The following is a 19,024-nucleotide window of genomic DNA, read 5'->3' as shown; positions in this document are numbered from 1 at the left end:
TTATGGCAGTTCCCGGTCATAGACAGTGCTGTTCTACTCCAAGCCCCCTTTTCCTAATCATCTCACTGCTGGTGCATCCCTCCATAAGTGAAAGAAAAGATTTTCAGAGTTCTGCTAACAAAGCTGTTCCAGCATCGGAAGCAGAATTCATTGTTCCCTTGCCTGTGCTTCGGGAGCTTCTTCTACACAACTCCCTTTCGTGTGGCATTTAACACACTGTGTTCCTGTCATTTGTTGGTGCGCCAGCCTCTCCTGGCAAAAGTGAGCTCAGGGAAGGCAGGAACCACATGTCGTATTCACCAAGTGTCCTCGGCATCAAGCGTAATGCCTGATAAGTATTAGACGCTCAGCATTTTCTGAGCGGAATAGCGGAACTGTAGTCTGAGTGTTTAAAGGGCAGGGAGTTGGGGAGAATCATATGCTTAGGGACAGAAGTGAGACAGAGACTCTAAAAGCCAAAGAAAATCATACTTCAGCCCTTCCCTTGGTTTTCTATATAGACACTGAAAATGGTGTAGGCTGACGCCAGTATGCCAGCCGTTTCCCTCTATAATAAGTTTACTGTTTTATGCATCCCTCAGTATCCTTCCAAGTTGAGATGATATTCAAAATATGTAGTAACATGGTAGGGTCGCTAGCCAATCAGAATGGAGGCCAGTGGAGGAAACATGGCTTAATAGCCATCCTTCAAGTGCAAACCGAAGAGATGGATAGGATCCAGGTAATCTAATGCCAGGCTAGGGTTCAAGTAGAACTGCTTCCTAGATTTTCATCAAGAACATGCTGTCATGGTTTTTACAAACACCGTAAGTAAAATGAACAAAGAAACAAAAGGCTCAGAATACTGCCTATTTGCTTCATACATTTTCAAATAGGATGGTACCATTTTTGCATGTGCCATTTTCTCAGTTCAGGAGAAGTGAAGTTTTCTTGAGTAGGCTAACGAAGTATGAAACTCCTTAAGCTTTCGGAAATGAACCAATCACCAAAGGGCAACCTATGCATATGGTTTCTATTCCTACATCATTCTGACTAATGAGGATATAAATCTCTGATATATATAAATCTGATATAAATTCCATTTCTTTACATCCCAACGTTTTAAGGATTAGAAAGGAAGAAGTTTGAATTCTGGAGTACACTTGTGCTGAAAACTTTCCCAAATGAAACAAGCCTTTGTGAAATTCAACCCTGTCTGAATTAATAGAACCACAGAGTGACATCCTGTTGGAGAAAGAGAAGGGCTTTTAATACCAGACATGGCCTTTAATGTCAGATGGGACACACCTCATCAAAATACATCATCAGTGAAACAGCAAACAACCACATGGGGCCAGCCGGATGTTCGCCATTACTGACTTATGTCAGCTCTGACTCCTACTCTTTAAGTTCAAGTTGGGAACTAAAATGGAAAAGCCTTCATTCTTTCAAGAGCTTCTCTAGAGTTCTGCACTTCCAGTTTTGACGTCTGTATCTTGTTCCCTAGAAAAATCACAAAACCGTTATAGCCTTCACACTTCCCAGATGGTCATGCAGGCCTAATACTAAGGCGAACTAGGGAATTCCCAGTTCACATTTTTATGATGTTCTAAAACTACATAAAATAATATCTTTGGTATCCACCTCAAAAAAGCTATACTTGCTAGTTATTCCTTGGTAAAATAACAGTTTACACTGACAAGCAGAGGTCGCAGGCTTTCTTATAGTTTCCTAAGACCCTCTCAGCCAAACATAGAGGTATACTAGATTTGAAGGAACTAATTTTGTGCTAAAGAGGGTATTCTTTAAGATCATAAAAGGTAAATGGGTACAGGCAGAATAATTACCTGAAATAACAAAGAATCACAGAGAGAGACTATTGCGAAGAACTCACTAATTAGAACACACAGAAAGAATCTACATCTCCAGATAAATTTCTGGTTCCTATTATTTCTGATATAAATTCCATTTCTTTACATCTCAGATACAAAGTGTTCTTGGAAAAGCAGGGAATATAGCACTCTGGATTTTCTAATAGTCTTCAGCATTGTTAAGTGGTCTTTCACTTTAACAGATACTTTACCTGATTTTCTGTGGGCTTGATTTAATATTCTCAAACACATTGTAAAGATCTACAATTTTAATTACCTGCTGTAAGTGCCTTCTATAAGAGCCAAAAGAACATCGTTTACAATGAACAGTAATAAAACATTATGACTAAGTGGTAAAGGTGGAGTTGAACTGTTATCAAAAGGTGACCAATTGTTAGGCTGCATTCACTACAGCAGCAGCCAGATTAAGACATTACAACATGATTTTAAAAATCAAAAACAGTTCTGCAATATAAATCATCTCAATAAGTAAAATGGTGAAAGTCTCTTTGGGGAAAAGACAAACCTGGGTTCAAAACTAACCCACGTAATCAACTGCATAAGATTAGTGAAAGTAACTTGTTGCTTTGATTTGTTACCTCATCTGCAAAATGGGGATAATACTGACCTTATGGCCTCTTGTTTATTAAAAATGGTGATTAAATGGTGGTTATTATGATTATTATATTATTATTTTAAGAGATAGGGTCTTGCTGTGTTGCTCAGGCTGGAGTACAGTGGTGCGATCTAAGCTCACTGCAGCCTTGACCTCCCTGGCTCAAGTGATCCTCCTACTTCATCCTTCTGAGCAGCTGGGACCACAGGTATGCACTACCACACCTGGTTGATTTTTTTTTTTTTTTTTTTTTGGTAAAGACAGAGTCTCCCTGTGTTGCCCAGACTGGTCTTGAACTCCTGGGCTCAAGTGATGCTCCTGCCTCAGCCTCCCAAAGCACTGGGCATGAGTCAACATGCCTGGGTGATTATTTTTAATGAGATACAATATTTACATACAGGGCATACAGCAGACATCCAATGAACAGCTGTTGTTACTATTACTACAATAAGCCTTTATTATGCTTTGGACCAAATCACATCTTTCTGTCCTTAAAGTGGGAAACTGACGTTAAACCATAGGATATCAGGCCTACATCAGCAGAAATACCATGTTATGATTGAAGAGGTTGGTACCACTTTAGACGTTCCCTTTGAATCAGAAAATAATATATTTTCATTTTTCTGAAAGAGGAGATATGAAAAGAGAATTTAGCCCAGCAACTCACACAATCTGGATTTTGAAAACCTTAAGAATTCTGAAGGACGGGAAATTAAACAGGTGTTTCTTAATTAGCAGCTTCAGAATACTGAGCTCATTCGTAAAAGGAAAAATCATACTGGGAAGGTATGAGTAGAACCATTTAGTCTAGAAAGTAACTAACAGCTGAACCCCAGGAAATTCACCAGAATCATCGCTGTATTCAACTACTGAGTAAATACAGTTTTTCTAAGAAAACTACATTTACAACTAGCAACTTGTTCTATGTGGCCTCATCTCGGCCAACAACCATTACTTTGCTTAGGATTTTTCCAGACAAGCTGTGTAATGGATGTATGTCAGAGATTGTAAAATGATTGCAGGAAAAATTCAATTTTCCATCCTTCTTGTTTGTGCCCTTCAAAAATTCCTTATCTTTCATATCAATTACAGAGACAAGGAGAGTAGACAAAGTACTTCAATGACTATAACATCTAGAGTGATCAGAGCTAGAAAGAAAATGCATAAGTTATAATCTTGGGTCACTCTCAATATATTACATACTCTGAAATGTTATGTTTACATAATATGATTCTATAATGAAATTATCTTCAATTCCCTATAAACTGAATTCAGGCATTGGCTGCTGGCTAAGTCTAAGAAATTAGGTTCCAAAATCAAAGGTAAAAATTATTAGGCCAGGTGCAGTGGCTCACTCTTGTAATCCCAGCACTTTGGGAGGCCAAGACAGGAGGACTGCGTGAGCCCCAGAGTTCAAGACCAGCGTGGGCAACAATGGGCAGATTCTGTCTCCACAAAAATTTTTTAAAAATTAGCCAAGTGTTGGTGTACACCTGTAGTCCCAGCTATTCAGGAGGCTGGGGTGGGAGGATCGCTTGAGCCCAGAAGGTTGACACTGTAGTGAGCCATGATTGTGCCACTGCACTCCAGCCTGGGTGACAGAACAAGACCCTGTCTCCAAAAACAAAACAAAACAAAATTAGGGTTACTTTAAGTTCTAGCCCCCAAACTGCTAAAATTAAAGAACTCTTATGCTTAAATATCTGAATATAATAATTTAAATTGAGACATTTAACAAGGCGTCAGAAGGGAAGGTAGATTGGAGGAATTACTAACACTGAGCAATGTGGAGGAGTTTGTAAAAAATCTGATTAGGCAAATCACTACTGAATAATTTGTGTCTTTCAATAATAGCAGCATAATTGGGAAAAGTAAATGAACACTCATGGTCCCTCTGCTGAATCCAACTGGTCAGTTCTGCTTGGTGAATTAATTCTCCAAGTGCTTGCCTTACTTCCTGGGTGAAGTTTACTCACTGTGCAAAACCTGCTGCAACAGTTTGATGTCAATATCTGGGAATTAGGGAATGTAATCACGCACATCAGTCTTATAAATCCACTGGGACAGATCATGTCTTACTTTATATCCTATGTGCTGTCTAATGCATTACTGATAACAAAACAACCACTTTATTATCAGAAATTGTGACTTATTGTTCTGATGCTCCATTAGTAAGCACTGACTCCAGCGCATCTCCCGCTGCGCCCTTGAGCCAAACCTGTGTTTGCTGTCTGCCCAAACGTGCCTCACTGGGGTTGCAAAAGGCCAGCCTCAAAGCTGCTGAGTCACAGCACACTGCTGTTCTGGAATGTTCATCGGGAGTGGTTTTGATATCAGAAGAGAAGACTTCCTTTTTTAAAACAAAACCAAGCTCCTCTGAGGTCTGCACACACACAGCTCTTCACAGAGAGCCTCCCTACTGGACAGCCACCTTCCCCCAAGTTTTGCCTTCTCCTTGGGCTTCTTTTGGACACATTTTGACCCCAAGAGCACACCCAGCCTCCACGGTATATGCTGTTCTGCTTTCATAGGAGAAACGAGGGTTTTGGGAAGGGGACAAATAAACTGGCTTGAATCCTCAAACTTCCCATTGACAATTCTTGTGATCTGGGTCAATAATCTAACCTCTTAGAGCTTCAGTGTCCTCAGCTTTGAAACAGAGTTGATTGTTAACCCACAGGGCTGTCGTGGAATCTAAGAAGGAAAATATACGTGACAATATCTGTCAGGTCTCAAGACATGTTAGGGCCTTCTCCTCTCTGTGTATGCCCTTAGAGGGTCATCAACAGTACTCTCATTTATGATTTATTATCACGTCTGCATATAGCTTCAAACAGTTGTTGTTCCTAGATCACCTAAAACAATTTTGTAAAACTGTGTATCTTTCTTACATTTTACGTTGACATCTACCATTTTTTCATCATAAATTTGAAGGACTGAAAATAATATAATTTCTGGTATATTTTAATGTTTTACTATTTCAGTATATTTTAATAAAACTACTGCAGTGCATCTATATGTATTCAAAGGAATCTGAATATTTGATAAGCAGGTCTAAAGATTTGATACACAGCATCACCCATTTAAAAAACACATGATTCAAAGAATTGTATTAATCACCATATCATAGCCTCTGAAAAAAATATGTGTATAAATTTCAATCTTGGTGGGGTTCAGTAGCTCACACCTGTAATCCCAGTGGTTTGGGAGGCCAAGGCGGGAGGATTATTTGAGGCCAGAAGTTTGAGACCAGCCTGGGTAACATAGCCAGACTGTCTCTACAAAAAAACGAAATTAAAAAATTAGCCAGGTATGGTGGTTCATGCCTGTAGTCCCAGCTACTCAAAAGGCTGAGGCAGCAAGACTGCTTGAGCCCAGGAGTTTGAGGCTGCAGTGAGCCATGATCTCAACACTGCACTCCAGTCCATGTGACACAGTCCTTGTGTCTTAAAAAAAAAAAAAAAAAAGAACAAAAAATGTTTTTAACCATATGACTCGGGGGCAAACCAAAAACAAACCTTCTCTTGGATTGAGTTATTGTTACAATTATTATTGACATTCAATTAACTTTTTAAAGTATTACAAATTTTGATGAATAGGCTTTATATTTTAAAAAACTAGAAATGCATCTCTCAATGACATGAGGAATAAAGTTAATTGTAATCTTTTTCATAGATAAAATTTTGTTCATGTAAAGCAATAGACGAAAATAGAAGAAATTTTGTTACAGAATATCTCTCAATTCTTTAAATTCCTTCTAAGTTATATGCCAAAAGTCATATAGTAATTTATTTATTTATTTATTATTATTATTATTTTTTTGAGAGTCTTGCTCCATTGCCTGGGCTGGAGTGCAGTGGAGTGATCTTGGCTCACTGCAGCCTTCACCTCCCAGGTTCAATTGATTTTCCTGCCTCAGCCTCCTGAGTAGCTGGGATTACAGGAGCCCACCAGCACACCCAGCTAATTTGTGTATTTTTAATAGAGACGGAGTTTCCATATTGGTTAGGCTGGTCTCAAACTCCTGATCTCAGGTGATCCGCCCACCTTGGCCTCCCAAAGTGCTGGGATTACAGGCGTGAGCCAAGGCGCCCTGTTGTCATATAGTTATTTATTAGTTAGGACAGACGTGCTTTGTTCTAATAACAAATAAATGCTGAAATCTCAGTGCTTATCATACCAAGGTTTGTTTCTTACTCATAACGAGTCCAATTCTGCTTGGGTGGCCCTCCCGGGCTATTCTTCCCCTGTACTGATTCAAATATCCAGACAGCTTCCATCTTGTGGCTCAATATGTGGCCTGGCCATGGTTGTCCCCAAAGGGGAGGGAGAGCATGAAGGTAACACGTTGGCTCTTAAACACGTGGCCTGAAAGTTGACACTGTATTCCACTGACATGGCCCCGCACCTGCAAAGGGGCTAGAAATCTCTTCCGTCCTGAGAACAAGTGGACTGTGTTACAGTTAGCAATGATCAAGTTATTTGTAATGAAGTGTCAGCTGACAACACACATAGGTCCCACCTCGTTTTGTAGACAGCAGAAGATTGAAAACACCTGATTTATAAAATCATTTATTTCCCAATTATCAGAGTCTTTCACTTTCTCAATTCTGCCCCTGATATTTAGAATTCTCCCTTTGTTTGGTACCTGGGCATTTATACCCTCAGATAATTGCCTGTGTTAAAGATTCAGGATGAGTAAGACACGAGCCTTCCACCTCGTTCGGAAAGAAAGGAGCAGTTGTGAAAAGCAAAATTTGACCTCAGGCATCCTCAGATCCAGTTTTAGAACGTGAATATGAAAGGGCTGAAAATAGGTTCTTTGGAAATTTCACATGCCTGCCCACGTCTTGGAAATCTATATGTATCCTGAGTGATACTCAGACCAGTGACTGCTGCTTTGGGAAACTGGGCATATTGAGCTACCCCAAATTTGTTCAAACTTTGAGGGCAAATAATCATAGCTTAACCTAAGATTTAAGATAGATTAGATTTCCTAAGATTTAACAACAGTGAAATCAGGTTGAAAGAAATCACACAGGGGAAAAGAGGACACCTTGGGATGAGAAGAGATGGGGATATGGTGAAGGAGGCATGAGTGGGCAATAGAAACAATCCGGTTTTGCCTTGTGGGGTGTGGAGAGAATGATGGTCTTTGTTGTCGTGAGTGAAGTCTTGCTGGGAGCTACCAACTACATTCCTCTTCTAAAACTCACTCCCCAATCCATCCATTTGGGGCTCAGAAACGAAATATTAGACCCGGTATTTTAACGTATGTTTTCTCACTGAAAGCCGAAGAAGGAAACTAAGTTTCGATGTTATTTATTATGTAGGTTGAGTCTGTTGGTCGGGTGGCCCCATGTGACACTCTGTACGCAAGCTATTCCAAGGAAGGGTCTGAAAATTCTCATTGTCAGAGAAGTGGACAGGACGCCCTCATAGGCATGGGATGCAGTTTCACCTTTGCCTGGAGAGGTGGATTTATGTACTTGTGTATTTCGTTTTATCTAAACTAACTCTCACAAAGTGGACAACTGAAGACAAAGGCATTTCTGGGAAGAAACCACAGATCTGAGTCACTCACAACAGCAGCACAATCAGATGGCAACAAATGGCAGCAGGAACACTTGTGTCGTTAGTAGAAGCCACGTCACCAAGAAAAAACAATTATCTGTAACCAGATGTTATAAGAATTTTTCCAAAAAACTAGATTGTATCAAGAAAATCAAGTAAAACATGGATTTCCATTCACAAAGTGCATATTGCGCCATGAGACGTCAAGTAAAGATGGAACGGAACCTTCATGATTAGCACTGCTGATTCCCGTCCTCTCTTCTGTCTGATGGTTCATGCTTAGAATTGATAAGTAACTAGGTGTTCATGCGTAAGGGGTAAATGCTCAAGGCTTGTTTCCTGATGGTGTGTTTACGGAAAAGCATTAGGGATCATGGCCTAGACTTAGTTCTGTCCAACACCAGCTCAGCAGGCCAGGGCAGAGCATGCCTCACGCTTCACTCAATACAGCATGTTTGATGCACGGCTAAATGATTAAACTCATGACTTGACTATAAAATAGACTTCTTATTTATGTTTCTGAAAAATTCTGGCAGTAAAGTGTCATACAATCTATAAAACTATGCTTGGTTCTAAATTGCTCATTTGTGATGTGGGGCTAGGCCCCAGATTTGTTTTTAGTAATATTTCAAACGGTTCCTATTGTTTTAGGAACCCGAGCCAAGTCAGAGGCCATCTGGAAGGCGTCTTCCTGTTCCCCTCTCTCCCTTTAATGTTAACGGTACAAGGAAAATAGGAGAGAGTTTTACCTGGGCACACAAAAGTCATGTTTTACAGGTCAGTCCTCTCAAATGACTGTTCATAGACATTCTCAGGAATCCACTTTCAACTACTAAACCTATATGAGTCTGCAGTTAAATTAGCATTATAGAGGACAAAAGAACGTTAAGTGGTCTTCAGAATTAAAAGCAAGGGTTTGTCAGCCTGAAGGAGGATCAGCTGAAATGATATCCTATCTGCAAATGTTGTTTGAAGAGGAGACATTAAAATGAAAGAGGTGAAAAAAACAGGAAGGAGACAGGCAGTCATTTCTTTTTAATCCAAGCTTCATCCCTAGTAGAGAATCTCATTACACTGGACATTTTGAATATTGGATCAGAACTGATGATATGTCTAAGGTATGTACAATGGCATATAAACAATGACTGATTAACCATTGTATAGAATTCGTCTCATCGCCTAACTGTGGCTTTTTTTTTTTTTTTTAAAGGAAGAAACTCTTATTCATATAGTAATTCAGTTCAGAAGTTCTGTTCCACAAAGGTTAACTCAATGTAAAATCTTCAAAGCAAAAGCCAAAAATAGGTTGACAGGTTCATAAAGCTTGCCCAGGTCTGACCTCAGAACAGACACATCTACTCTCAGGCAGGCCCAACCCCTTCTTTTTCTGGTGTGCACCTGAGCAGTGGGAGCTGGCCATGAAAAATTCATGCAGGACGCTTCAACATTCCCACCTATGTCCTTAACATCTACTGGCTTCGCATCACATTAAAACTTCAAAGTGGATCCACCTCTGGGATGGCAGCAAGCTCTCACCAGGGCAGCGGGGTGGAGAGTTCAGGGAAATCCTCTCCTTCCCTACAGGAACGTCGGTTCAGAACATGCTGGAGTTTATCTTCTTAACCACGCAAAAGGGGAGAAATGTTGAGAGATAATAATGCCATCTACTAAATATGCACAAAACAGCAGGCAGTACCATTATGGGACTGCATCTCACTTCTAACAGTCATGCTTTAAAAAAAAAAAAATTTAAATCCAAAACCTCTTTATCTTTTGCTTCTCATAAGCTTCAGGTGTAGCCACAGTATCTAGCAATTGAAAAGGGGTGATGTTTTTGAACTCTCAAGTACAAGGTTGTTGATGAAAATGTATTATCTCCTCCTGTTAGCTGGGTGACAGCGCATCACTTATTTAGATGTTTTGAGACAGGGCTAGACCTGGTTGCCGCTCCACTCTAACACGGTGCTGTCCTCAAGGAAGGAAAGGATTATTACCACAACAGCAAACAAGAGGCGGGGCTGCATGACATTCCGATTTTAAACTAATTACAGCACAATCCACCAGGAATTTAATTACCAGTACCCGATCATCCCTATGGTGTTCACTACATAAAGGTTCCCTGCTTTTATTCTCCCGACAGCAAGGAAAAATGTGTCTTCGTTAAATGATAATTGGCTGTAATATCTTTTGATTTTTCAGAAATGCTGGCTGGAAAGTTTTTACAAATTTTCCTCAATCTTGTGTGGTGTTTCCACAAAAGGCTACAGCAGAAGAAAAAGATACCTAAGTCTGCAGAACACACTCTATCTTACTCCCAGTATCAATAGGTCTTGAGAATATCTAATTTCATAATAAATCTGGTGAAGAGACGCATCCTTCAATACTTCACAGCCTCACCAGGAGCAGGGTGGCCAGGTCCTGAACTGAGCCCTCACTGCATTCCAGAAAGAAGCACAATTTAAACAATTCTGGGGGATTCTGCAGATTAAACAAGACTTCTGACTTTTAGAGGTTTTCAAAATAAAACTTTTAGCAAAAAACAAACAAACAAAAAAGCATAACTGGTTGCCATTTAACATTTAGCTAAATCCCGTATGTCACCAGGAAGGTTCTCCTAAGAATTAAAATAAGGCAGTTTCCTCAACCTCCTTACTTCTCCCATTTTACCTTGCCCTCATAAAAAGTAAAGAATTCATAAAGGAACAAAATGTAGGTTTTGTCCTAAGATTTAAAATAAGTCCGTATCATCAACTGCCTGTATCTCACTTTTTACACATTTTTACCTGGTGCCAATGAAAAGTTAAAAAATACATACAAAGGAACAAAATGCAAGCCAGTTAATTATAATATTTATAAGCAGCTTTCAATATACTTTTCAGTCAGGGTAGAAACTGAAATTACTGAAAAAAATTTACATATTCCAATTATCTAACACCATGGTATTATGTTAGTACAGCAGTTTGCAAATTCACTGTACTCGCTTTATTTTCTGCTGGCTCTTACAGAGTAGGGAGGTAGGCAAGTACTAGGTAAGGACTGTTTTATAACTTTGTGATGTTAACCAGTTTCTGTGGAATAATTCTTCTAACAGAGGAAGGCCAACTTCCTTGTTTCTGATGCAGAATTTCACCCCCTTTGACTCATTATTATCCTGGTAGTTATATTACAATTGAGTACAGAATCATATTTGCTAAACAAGATAAATGGCTCTACTTGTGAAGTTTGGAATCATTAAAATAATAGCAATCTATTTGATAATACAATTTCCATTCTTTATCATAACCCTTGGAAAAAATCTTAATTAATCATCCTCATTTCTACTGTAATTCCCAATGCAGACACTCCTTTACATTGTAGTACAGTATGCACTGGGTTTTGTGAACCCCACCCCTAATCCATGTGCATCATTCTCCATGGCATCACAAAGACCCTACTCATCCTAAATCTGTGCCAAGTCTATGTTCTGGAGAGCAAGATTCAATTCCTCAAATTAAGGAGCTCAAGGCAGGATGACAGCACATCATGGCCGCTTGGGACCAATTAGGCAGGCATCTGAGACCCCACTCAGTTAACTCCCACAGACACCTGCACCCAGAGTTTGCTACAAAGATTTGCCCAGGAAATTCTACTGGGCCTAAGGCAATTGTACCCCTCGAGGGCCATGTGAGGCAAATACTATCACTCCATCCCACATACTTTTCTTTTTTTTTTTTGAGACGGAGTTTCATTCTTTTTGCCCAGGCTGGAGTGTAATGGCATGATCTCAGCTCACTGCAACCTCCACCTCCTGGTTTCAAGTGACTCTCCTGCCTAAGCCTCCCCTGTAGCTGGGATTACAGGTGCACACCACCATGCCTGGCTAATTTTGCATTTTTTGTAGAGACAGGGTTTCACCATGTTGGCCAGGCTGGTCTTGAACTCCTGACCTCAAGTAATCTGCCTGCCTTGGCCTCCCAAACTGCTGGGATCACAGGTATGAGCTACCACGCCTAGCCCCACATACTTTTCGAACCACTTGCAGGGGGAAACGATTCCTTCAAGACGATTTTTAAAAAGATAAAATCCACTACTATACAAACAAATCAATATAATTCACTCATATGATATGATAATAATATTTTGAAATTTACCATCCACCATGACTAGTTTCAACCCTATTTTCTCAACCACATGACAATCTCATTTCATACCATGAAGCTTCATGCTGCAAACATCTGATGACAAGCCTTCCGATATGGATGTCTGAATCTAGTTTAGTTCAGAGTTCCTGCTTTGGGTTTTAGCAATTAACTCTTGCTGGTAGAATTTAAAGGCCAAACATGTAAAACTAAGTCTACTCAAACTAAAGTCCCCTCAAATAAAATCTACAAATACCCACGATTTGTGTGCATTCTCTTCAAGAATCAGGCTTTCAGTTAAACTAGGTGGAAAAAATGATCAACTGATTATGCTTAAATACTGCAATTTTGGTACAACTTAATATGTAGAATTTCTCAAGGATTTTCTTGTTAGATTTAAAGAATATAATCTGTACCTAATCTAGTCCTGATTTAGGTTCATGGATACAATTCATTTAAGTTGAAAGTTTTTTTGTTGTTAGGAACAATATGCATTGACTGTGAATAAAAAGCAAACACTTTTTTTTTTAAATTCCCAAAACAAATAAGATCTGGCATTCAGAAGTACCAGTTAGATTCACATTTTTCTGCATATCATTTTGAAGAAAGCAAGAGCCCTAAAGCTCTCCAAACTATTGGCATTGGATCAATATTAAACCATAACTACTACACTAGAGAGATAAAATTTATTGCAAAATGTCCCATGAGAGAGTGGTTATTAATTAAAGCAAGATTTTATTGCTTTCAGAATTATCATTTGGGATTTCAAAACTCACTTGCTATGCTCAAATGAATGAATGGGCTTGTCTTGTTTTCTCCATTCTTCTCATTCACGGCCTGCACATAGTATGCCCCGGCGTCACTGGCTGTGGTGGCAAGGATCACCAGCTGATTCTGCAGTGTGATGGCTCTGTTTCAGGAAAGAAGAGGACAGTGTCAAAGCTACTCCAGGGAACTTACTTGTAAGACAAAATTAATTAGGCCAACTATAAAGGAATGCCTAGGGTTTAAAAGAAGAGCTGGAAGGACCAAAACAATACACAGGCTGACTTTAAGAATACGACAATGCCAGAGAGAGCCTCTCCTGATCTAGCTGGCACAGGGCAGCCCCAGCGTCTGAGCCTACCGGGTGCTCCACATCTGCGCCAGCACTTGACTGTGAAGAAGACAATGTTCTGGAACACAGACATCCAGAGTTCATTAAAACTCAGAGGTTCCTCCTCTGAGAATGCATAACAAGACCAGCTAGAAGGAATCCCTTCAATTAGAAGGCTGGACCACCACAACCCTGACCCAGGGCAAGTGAATTAGTTGTGGTTTTCTTCACCTCAGGGGAGCCTCGTCAGAGGCTTTGTGTATGGATTAGTCTACACTGGTGCGTAGAAGGAAAGTCGCCAATGGGCACAGTGCTGCCCCCCTTCAACTTAACTTCTCCCATCATTATTAACTCCAGGACACGTCTTTTTCACCTGTACTATCTCCCCATGTCTTAGAAGGGCAACGGATGAGTAAACAGTCTTCTTGATCGTGACCAAGAACTTCTCATTCATCCTGATTCTAGTGGGAAAGGCATCTCTGAGACTCGTTTAATGCACCCGCCCTTTCTCTGAGCCACTGAGGCTCACAGAAGTTAAGTGGCTTGTCCTGGGTAACACAGCAACTTAACAGCAGAGAAGGGACTAGGTGTTTTCACATGCAGATTAATACTCATCCAATCACACCATAGAAAGACTCTCATTATACTACTTCATTTTTAAAAAAGAATAAAAACAAGAAAGACACAACTTCCATTCATCCAAGGAACTTTTATGTGAAATGAGTGTTTTATGGTATCCTTCACTTATGTTGTAATTCTGTATTCTTTTTGCCAGTTAAAGAGGTGGATGAGGGAGGTAAAATTTGTTTTAAAAAATATGGGCTGAGTGCAGTGGCTCACGCCTGTAATCCCAGCACTTTGGGAGGGTGAGGTGGGCAGATTGTGAAGTAAGAGATCGAGACCATCCTGGCCAACATGGTGAAACCTCGTCTCTACTGAAAATACAAAAATTAGTTTGGCACGGTGGCACACACTTGTAGTGTACTACACCTGTAGTCCCAGCTACTAGGGAGGCCGAGGCAGGAAAATCGTTTGAACCCAGGAGGAGGAGGCTGCAGTGAGCCAAGATTGCGCTACTGCACTCTAGCCTGGTGACAGAGCAAGACTGTCTCAAAAAAAAAAAAAAAAAAGAAAAAAAAATATGAATGTGAGTAAACTATTCATTGGCTTGTGAATTTGGCATAGAAGGTAAGATGCATTCTGAGCACCAAAATATCATTTAGTCTAAGCTCTTATTTCAAAAACAAGAGAAACATCTTAGGTCTCTAGAGTGAGTTGTGTTACCCACCACAATTGTGGTACTCTATAAGGAATAGTTACAGCACTTTCAGATTCAGATCGTCTAAAATCTTTATTCTGGTAACATTAAAAGCATGCAAAATGAGTAATCTCTCATGATGAATTTTAGCATTATAAGAATCCTTTTTCTTCCTGCTACCTTTCGCAGAGCTTTTGCAAAAACTCTTGATTTTTACACATTATATAAAATTATCTTAAGAAGTTATTGCTTATTCAGGGTTCCCATAGGATATATTACTGTTTGAGGTCTCTATGACTAACTTACTTCATGTCTCATTTATGAAAATTTCCCTATTAGGAAGTTTTCAATTTTTAGTCCCATAAAAATATTTCAATAGAGTTTTATTATAATTATTTATGACTCCTTTATAGATTCTTTTATAGAACCATAGAAATTGTTCCATTTTATTTTAGTATATGTTACACTGGCAGCTAAAATTAAATATGAATACTACACATGAAGTTACACATTTAATAGTACAATTTAAAAACTGAATATATAACTTTTTCTTTGAAATCTGATTTTTACCATAGTAATTTCAAATATGCCTATTGTTTCTCAGAATTATCCTTATAAAATATCCATGAATTCTCGATATTATTTGCGGCATTATTTCAAGAGTATTGAAAATAAAAAGTACATAAAGATAAAAATATTAAAGTTTCCATCTATTATAACTTTTATCTTTAAGCGTATCTTTTTCTTTTAGTTTTTAATTTCTATAAAGGTTTAAGTCAAAATTCATTAAAAAAAAAAAAAAAAACTGCTGCTGCCAAAAAGACACCATGAAAATGCGACATCTTTGGAGATCATGAAGATTAATTTCCCAGAAACCAAGTGTTTGTTCCTATCCAAATCTTTCTGAACAGAGCATTTCTACAAGAGACTGACTTTTTAAGTGAAAATAAAACATCCAAAACCATTCATCTTAATTTTAAATTCTGATAACTGCTGTAAACCTTAAGAAGAAAACCATGTTTAAAGACAGTAAAGCAGGTATCGCGTACCCATCCTGTCTTCTTTCTTAGCAGCCCTGATTTTGTCGTGGCAACCATGCCTACCCCTGCAATCCAGCCATGCAACACAAGAGAACCGGCCCCATTCCCAGCATCAAGTGTGGGTCTTGATCATTTTGTCCCACGTGTTCATGGTGGTGATTTTATGGCCACGATAGAAATGACCTTCACATGAAGCTGATAATGGTGGCAGCAGAATAGAGAGAATGGAAAGCACTTGGGTCCTTCACAATCTCATAGAGCCAATGAACCAACCATCCAGAAGCCTGTCCTGTCTGGGGACTTCCTGGTTCATGAGCTCAGATACTTCCTGTTTAACCTTGATAAGTTAGGGCTGCTGTCACTAGAAGTCAAAACACGCCAATACAGATTCACAACAGCACATGCGATAACATCTTTTTTGGATTTTTTTAAGTGTTCTATGCACTGCACATAAGTCCTGTGTATCTGTTTCTACATATGTATGTACACATAAAATGTTTACAGTGGTTAGTCCGAGTGGTACAATTACAGGCTATTTTCTTTTTATTCTACCTTTTAAAATATTTTCCAATTTTTCCACAATAAATATCACTTTTCCTATCAGAAGGTAATGAAAAGAACACAGGGGCATGCTAGGTAATTATGGTAGCAAAGTTGAATACTTTGCCCATAATATGAATTACTTGGCTTTATTATAACTCCAGATTATACATTCAAAACTTACACTGACTTCATAGAAAAATTATAATATTTGGCCTGAGAGATTTTCCTTTAACTTTATTGAAACAAATGTATGTGTGGCTTTAAATAAAATTACTTCCATAGTCTTCCCCCATCTTTGTACATTTAAAAATGAAACCTCATCATTTTAACTCCTAATTCCATGGGATAGTAGTAAAGAGAAGAGGGACAAAAATAACTGAGTGCAATATGGATGAGATGAGCTACCGCTCGGGAGAAGACACTGTTACACCATAAAGAACAAGCTAACCGGTCCTGAGGTACGAATTGTAAGCACAGAAAGGGTTTTCACAAGAGAGAAACCAATCTGTTGGTTTTCATTGCTGAGACTGATAAGCAAAGTATCTGTGCAGTTCAGTAAAGGAAGACCATTTCCAGTGGGCACTTGCTAATTGCTTCTGGCCATTCTCCACTTGATTCTCCAACACTCTCCTGAGGCACTCGGCAAAATCATAGTTCTCTATTTCAGAAACGATGAAATCCGAGAAAGAGAGGCGCTAGCTGGGTCTCTGACCACCAGCATTGAGGTGATGGCTAGACCCACCCCTTGGGCATGGGGGAGGGAGGGCCACCTTGCTAGGCATCGACTAGGAAGCTCCCTGCTACGTTTGCATGGCCAGGGGGTGTGGCCTTCCCCAGGCCACAGCAGATCAGCTGCCTTCAGGGATGTGATACTGACGTCGGAATCCTGGAAGCACAGGATTTATGGTTGGTGAAAACAGCCCACTGGGCACTGCATAGGTGCCTGAAGATCAGGAAGGAAGAGTAAGGGTATACATTCACCCTGATCACCAGTGCAACAGAATCAAATAACTGTTTCACTGTTTAATCAGTAACTATTGGAAACCCCACTCCCTGCTCACAGTGGAGGAGACACTCACCTGAACCAGGACACACTGTTCATGTCCCATAGATCTTCGATCGGATGTACTTATAAGCTGTAAGAAGTAACAGGGGGCACTTTAACTACTTTCCCTTAAGAGTATCTGTGGACCCAAGGGGAAGAGTTCTAGGAGGTGTCCAGAAATATTTTCATGATGTGAACATTTTCATGATGTGCTCCCAAAACTTGGACTGTAACCCATCCATTGGCTTCCATGAAAATATAAATTGTCTTTGGTTATCAATAAGTATTTTGCTCTTTAACACCTACCACAAACTAGGGTGGTAATATCCACATCAATTTATACATTATGATGAAAATTCAGTAAAATGTTTAGCAAAATAATAACTTTACCCATAAAACATAGAAGCATAATTTGAGTCTATAGTTTTACCATTACGAATGTTAAAGTAACATTTGACTAGTTTCAACTGACCTTCAAGTACATTCACAGAAGGTCAGCGTGCAGGAAGACGCAGAATATTAGTTTGTAAAATCTTAAAAAAAAAAAACACTTAAAAATATTCTCCATTTTAATTAAGCAACTTTTAAAAGGGTTGATTCCAAGGCTTAGTGTTAAAAGGGTTGATTCCAAGGCTTAGTGTTCTGAGTATAATCTGGATCTCATGCCTCACAATTCAAGCAAGTTCAAGGCAGACAACTTAGAAATTGATGAACTTTCCTTAGCTGTATAACGACAAGAACTAAAATTGCTTTCAAGTAGTTTTGGCACTAATGAGTCCCTGAATGCTCAATACATGTTAAGTCACCAGAGTGACATGTTTATTCCATCAAGAGCAAACACTTGCTGCTGACCATTTGCTCTGGGTGTAAGAAAAACATCTTAAAAGCAAGAGAAGAAAGAATTTGGGAAACCTGTTTCTCGTAATTTCAAACCAACAGAAACCACTAGTTGTGTTCATTAATAGAACGCATGAATCCCTAGCACAGACCAAGAAGTCCTGGGCAAATGGGATTGCGGCTCAGCACAACTGCATTCAGGCAGGCAGCCTCGCTCAGAGGAGAAAGCCATAAACTTGAGAACTGTGATTCTTCAGTCAAGGATAAGTTATACTTCTGCAGTAGGAGAAAGACCAAAAGATGACCAGAGAGGGAAGAAACTAGAGGCAGGAAAAGACCAGTCAAGCCTCCACCAGTTTAGTTACCATAATGGCCCATGCCTTGAAAAACATTTCAAGTTAGTCTACGCAGGCATCCTTTTCTAGGATAGTCATTGTTAATCTCATAATGGCAAGTATATGGGAAAATTCCATTGAATTTATGTGAATTCATCTTCTATCCAATTCTTCTGTATTGACTGTTTGTCAACTCTTAAATATAGACCCAAGTGGTGGTAAGTTGCAGGGTGGAATTTCTAACATGGTAACTCCTTTAAAATCCTTTGGATTTGAAATACGTTCAGATACACCTTTGTTTTCCCTGTACACAAGGATCCTCCAGTATTTAATCACAGAGCCAAACAGTGTATAGTCGATAAATGTGTGTTAATGAAGAAAAAGAAGGGAATCTCCAAGTATTTGTATTTGAATTTTTACTCTGACTGTTCCTGAGCTTGCACATTCAGGTACCTGGAACCCAAGCAAATACAGGAGTAATTTAACCATTTTCTAAACATCTTTGCAGTGCCTACTGTGTGTGTTAACACTGTCCAGGGAAGATATACCGGAAAATATGGTTGTTGAACACAAGGGGATATCTTAGTGACAAGAGCTGCAAAGGTATAAAAAGATAAATGATGGCAGTATGAAGTGCCAAATGTGTGAAGCCAGTCTGTTCATTTTACAGAGTTTTAGAGGAAAAGTAGATATGCCACACAGGCAGCAAAGT

The 19,024-nt window shown here is 39.3% G+C and overlaps 1 protein-coding gene across 4 annotated transcripts in view; it reads right to left on the bottom strand.

The window, feature by feature from the left end:
* SDK1 (sidekick cell adhesion molecule 1) overlaps positions 1-19,024 on the bottom strand; it is a 974,158-nt gene that overhangs the window by 440,243 nt on the left and 514,891 nt on the right. For all 4 annotated transcript variants that reach the window (XM_024241289.3, XM_054545732.2, XM_054545733.2 and 1 more), the window contains exon 5: positions 12,935-13,068. In XM_024241289.3, the coding sequence (XP_024097057.2) occupies positions 12,935-13,068 (134 nt within the window). The remainder of the gene's footprint in view (positions 1-12,934; positions 13,069-19,024) is intronic.

This window comes from Pongo abelii, chromosome 6 (assembly GCF_028885655.2).
Source record: "Pongo abelii isolate AG06213 chromosome 6, NHGRI_mPonAbe1-v2.0_pri, whole genome shotgun sequence".
NCBI classification, from domain to species: Eukaryota; Metazoa; Chordata; class Mammalia; order Primates; family Hominidae; genus Pongo; species Pongo abelii.
The sequence above is the reverse complement of the archived record's forward strand: the minus strand, read 5'-3'. Positions and strand labels throughout refer to the sequence as shown.